Here is a 5,204-nt window from a genome sequence, read left to right as displayed (position 1 = left end):
AGATGCTTGGAAAGAATCAGACATCCATGGCTTTTGACGAAATCATGAATGGTATTAGGTGAAGGCTTAATTTGTATTAGGAAATGTTCAAATTTTTAATGGATCAAATTTCTAATGTTGTTTTAGTTTTATATGTAAATTGATACAAATGTTTATTAGATGAATAAAAATTGTATTCACATTTTGATTGGATTTTAAAAAATTTTATTTCTATTTTAAGTGATGAATGAATTGGGATGATGTATAAATTTTAAATTTAAGTTATATATTTTAAATAAATATTGGCGATAATTGTAGGTGGTTAATTGCAGTGAGCACTATGCACTACAAATGTTCTTAATCGTATTGCGCGGTGCGCGTTGTGAATGCTCTTAACCGCAGTGTACGCCGCGCGCTGCAAATTCTCTTAATCACATCACGTGATGTATGCTGCGAATGCTCTTAACCGCAATGCGTGGTGTTAGCCATTTTCACATGTCACTAGGCGCACCAAATTAGTAAAGATTGGATACTCAATTAAAATTAAGACAAGTATTGTAGTAAAGAGTCCCAAGTCATATTTTTCCAAGGATAACTAATAAATGTGTGTGAATCCTAGAATTGGTTCCAATCAATTTCTTACATCAACAAGTTCTATTAAGCACTTCCATTTGACTCACATTACAAGGTAAATTCATCTAATAACAACAAGAATAGAATCAAAGGAAGGTTCTCTCATATAAACATTATTTTCTTGCATCTCATTAAGCTTACAACAATTCAATTCAGATTCTAATCACTACAACAAAAACCTTCATAGACATCGATTTTCCACCGGTGTCTATTTCATTTTCGACCGATGTCTATGAAGCCGATGTTAAAAGTCTGTCATTTTAGACATCGGGTTAAAACCAGTGTAGTATCACTTAACGACACCGGTCTTCGAATCGGTTATTAACCGGTGTAGTATCACTTAACGACACCGTGTAAAACTGATGTAATATTGTATGTTAATAACACCAGTTTTGGCAGCGGTAAATGACTGATGTAATATTAGTTAATAACACCGGTTTTGCAGCGGTGGAAAATCGATGTAATATGTATATTTTTTAACAACACAAATTTGATTTCCGAAACAATAAAAAACCGACAATAACAAAAAAAAAATACACAAATATTCACAAATTATACAAATATTCTTCATTCAATAATATCCATAAAATACATAAATATTCACAAATTATATAAATAATCTTCTTACAACAATATCCATAAAATACCCAAACATTCTTTTTACATCAAAAGCTAGCTAATAGATATCAAAATCAAGGTAGAACATTCTTTTAACACATCAAGGTAGAACCGCACTTCAAATGTAATCTAGCATGCATTCAGCTCACTCGAACCGTACTTCATCAATTTCAACTCTGGAGTACTTGAGATTTGTAAACTGTAAAAACACATAAATAATATATTAGTAAACCAAGACCAAAAATCATAGTTGAAAAAGTAGTAAGAGCACCAGGTAACAAGATGATTAATTTGAATGCTTAAATTAGAAGCAAAACTCTGCTTGCTCAAAACTCAAATTAGAAGCAAGAAAAAGAGTTGGGTAGAAGGGAAAACGAAACTCTGCTTGCACAAAAACAATCACCTATTCTATTTCGTCCCACCAGCAAAACTCTGCTTGCATCATGTTCCGGAGAACATTGTACATAAGCGTTGATGCTTGCTCAGGTGAAACAATCCTCTTCCTGCAGAAATATCCAATAGAAGGACACTTTCTTTTTCGTCCACCTCGTGGCCGTGACTGCCACTGCTCGTCGATTTCTAGGAAGTCACCCTGCAACAAGAAGCTCAAAGCAACTCAGAATTCATGCAAACCTAGATTAAATATTTGTTCAAATTCAAACAAAATTCAAAATTGAATTTGCTAACATTTCAGATCACCATGTCAAGTCTAGTAGATAAATCTTAGACTAAACACTTACTTGAATGTAACTGTGCACATCAGATTTTTCATGGTTATCCCTGACATGCTTGTAGGGAAATTTCTTCCCACATTTAGAAAATCTACATGCAAATGGACGAAGATTTTGATGGACTGCTTTTATGTGCTGTCTGAGATTTGATACCTACAAGGCGCAAAAACTATACTTTATAGTTACTAAATAAAAGATTGATTGCTTATCCAGAAATAAATCAAGTGATGCATATGAGAAGAAAAAAAGGGTGATCTTCCAATAAATTGTCCTTATCAACAAGTGTGCATTTATGCAATTAATAATGAATGTGGTAAAAGGCCATTTGAACATCTATTTTAACTACCTACACACTCCAAGCCTCTATTAAAAAAAGCTAAAATTACCTTTGATCCGTTCATATCTGACAATTGTCTTTGCGTAGGTGTTTTAAGCTTCTGTTAAAAAGGCTCAAATTAGACATCTCCATGATCTTTACCTTTGATCCATTCATATTCAATAATTGTCTCCTAGTTCAAGAACTGCTTCTAATACAGGAAAATCAACCTCAATAACAGTTTCAGCATGTCTTAGTCTCTTGCAAAGAGGTTAAGCTTCGAACAATGTCCTAACCAAATTCCTGAAGGCGCACAAATTGGGATGCAAACATATTATGGTTTTATTTGGTCATGATTTCAACCTCATCCTATTAACTGAAAAAGTGCTACTAGATTGCCTCCAAATAGCAATTAAGCTTTGACGGCCTGAGAGATAGAAAATCGATAACTACACAAAATTCAGGTCTTACATTTGAAAAGGTGCGTTCACAACCTTCAAAGTTACATTTTGTCCTCTCAGTCACCTCACTTGCTTCATGCATGTGTTCATGTCGTTTAATATTCTTCTTCAGCTGTTTTGTTCCACAAATCACACAATCAACATAAAGGTGAGAAGTTTTGATATGTGCTTTAAGGCATTCTGCATTTGTGAATGTCTTCATACATCCAGGTTCATTGCTAACGACTTCCACATATTCCAATATATAAACAAAATGCTAACATTGAATATATATTCCTTAATTAGCACATAAAACTTTGAACATGCTTTAAATATCTGAGACACAAGTTTCAATATGAAGATGAATTTGACATGCAATCGAGTACCTGATCAGAAATGTAGTAACGGTTTCCAGACAAAACAAGATGAAAACCATACTTGCGTAACATTGGTGGGATGGAAAGCAAATAGCAGTAGGAGCAGCTTGCTGCAACGACGAACACCAGAGCAATTTCAGATAGTTATCTAGCCGAGGTGAAAAACCAAACTTATTATTATCTTTGAATTTAGCGCCATCATATCCTTTCTTGACCTATCTCCTTTGTTGGTAAAATTTGGTTAAACTCCAAGTTGTTCTAAGAGGATTGGAGAGAACTGAACAACACTTGAAATTTCTCCCAATTGATGTTCTCCCAGTTAATTATCTCGGCATTCGGTGAAAGAGTGAAAAAGAGACCAATTCCTAGCACAAGCACCAAAACACTACCCTTCATGCAGCCAAAATTACGTGTTAACTTCATCAAAATTGTCTTGCAGTACTTGTCAGCTTCTTTGATGGATGCTACTTGGCTGGGGTCTGTGTTTCTTGACAGGGCATCTTCATTCTTTGATAGAGAAAATAAGAAGAAAAAGATTCTGATCAGCAACTAAATTTTGAAAAACACTGTGCAACTAAACCTGACCACATCTAGATACAAGTGCAACAAATAAGTAAATTTATCATATCATGCACACGATAGATGCCAAGGATGGAAATCCAAAAACCGTGAGCTTCGAATGACTGAACTTGGACAAGAAAATTAGAAATATTTGATAGTAGATATACTTACTTTAGCCCTCAAATGCTTAAGTGTTACTTTGAGAGTGTCGGGGGAAATTTTGGCCGAGTAATTTCGCCACTCAGTGGAGAGTTTCCGAAGAACAATAATTGTCACACCAACATTCTCTACATAGAGTTTTTCCTTCATGATACAACAGTTAAAGCAGTTAGAAAGGTTTACAAAATAATAAAAGCTATAAATAGCACGTTTGAAGAACAACTCACCCACTGTTTATAGCACTCAGCATTCTGAGTCAAACACCAGATGAACAAATCCGTCGCTTCCTTTGTTAGCTCGGAATTATCTGTATATAAGTTCCATGTTAAGTACAGTCATACTATGAAAACATCAGCCTAGGACACATAATAATGCAACATCTCAATTATATTTTCTTGAATCGCTTGGATGGCAAAAGGAAAAAGCTGTTGTGATGCTTGCTTTGTGGTTTTGGTACCAGAACCAGTAAGAGTCAACTCTTTTAGAGTAGGATAAAACGTCTCAAATCTTTCAGTTGCCTGCAGAAAGATATATTAGGAACTCATCGTAAAATTTTATGCAATATGGAGATCTTCGATGGAAATAGGCAAACCTTGACTCGAGCTGTAGAAGCAGGAAAAGTCACCCGCATGAGTAGATCAAGTATAGCAGGTGGTACTATGCGTTCCCCCTTCTGAACAGCGCCATTTAACAGAATAGTTCGAGCTTTCGGTCCAGAGAGAATCCTGAAATAAAGCCAGAAAGTAGCTTTTGACTAAAGCAATAAATAGAAACAAAAGGATAAGAGTATCAGCATTGCCTCATGACAAACCTTTCGACCAATTGCAGCACCAGGTCCCTAGACTATGGGTTCACATTTGATTTTCCACAAACTACAGGAAATAGGAAATGCGACCAGATGTACATGCCGACAATCAGATCGGCCGCCCATGTCGCCGCTCCACTGCCGGCCTTGAACGTTCATTGCCTCGTACCCCTCCCCCTCGAACCACAGCTCCCGCTCCAGGTGGCGGCAAAGGGGGAGCCGTCGGAAGGGCGCCGACGAAGGTGAGGTCGTGATTGCCGGAGATGTAGATTTGGCGCAGAAGGGGAGATAGCGGGAGGGGAGGGATAGGAGGAAGTAAGTCGATGCCCCTTCTGTGTACGAGCTCCTGGATCTTGGTGCTGTTCTCTCTTCCTTCGGATTCCCTCACGTTGCCGACCAACCGTGCCATGGTGGTCTTGGGCGTCCTCTCGTTGTTCGGATCTTGTTGGCCCCTACCTTAGCCGGGAAGAGCGAAGAGAGGAAGGAGGAGGAGGAAGAGAGGATCGAACGAGGAGGCAGAACGGAACGTCGATCCAGGAAGGGGCGTCGATCGAAGGGGAAGAAGGAAGGGGCGTCAATCGAAGG

The 5,204-nt window shown here is 37.5% G+C and overlaps 2 protein-coding genes across 2 annotated transcripts; both read right to left on the bottom strand.

The window, feature by feature from the left end:
* Positions 1-1,633: 1,633 nt before the first annotated feature.
* LOC122019253 (transcription factor IIIA-like) lies at positions 1,634-2,988 on the bottom strand. The gene is made up of 3 exons (XM_042576742.1): positions 2,749-2,988; positions 1,971-2,114; positions 1,634-1,822 (listed from the first exon to the last, which is right to left on the bottom strand). Exons 1-3 carry the CDS (start codon positions 2,938-2,940, stop codon positions 1,634-1,636), a joined length of 525 nt encoding a protein of 174 aa, XP_042432676.1. The 5' UTR covers positions 2,941-2,988.
* Positions 2,989-3,352: 364 nt separating this feature from the next.
* On the bottom strand, positions 3,353-4,778 carry LOC122019252. The gene is made up of 7 exons (XM_042576741.1): positions 4,719-4,778; positions 4,626-4,657; positions 4,407-4,539; positions 4,206-4,332; positions 4,042-4,121; positions 3,827-3,958; positions 3,353-3,601 (listed from the first exon to the last, which is right to left on the bottom strand). The coding sequence occupies exons 1-7, from the start codon at positions 4,776-4,778 to the stop codon at positions 3,353-3,355; spliced, it is 813 nt and encodes a 270-aa protein (XP_042432675.1).
* Between the last annotated feature and the right edge of the window lie 426 nt (positions 4,779-5,204).

This window comes from Zingiber officinale, chromosome 9A, assembly GCF_018446385.1.
Source record: "Zingiber officinale cultivar Zhangliang chromosome 9A, Zo_v1.1, whole genome shotgun sequence".
Lineage (NCBI taxonomy): Eukaryota > Viridiplantae > Streptophyta > Magnoliopsida > Zingiberales > Zingiberaceae > Zingiber > Zingiber officinale.
This window is presented reverse-complemented; position numbering and strand designations above follow the sequence as displayed.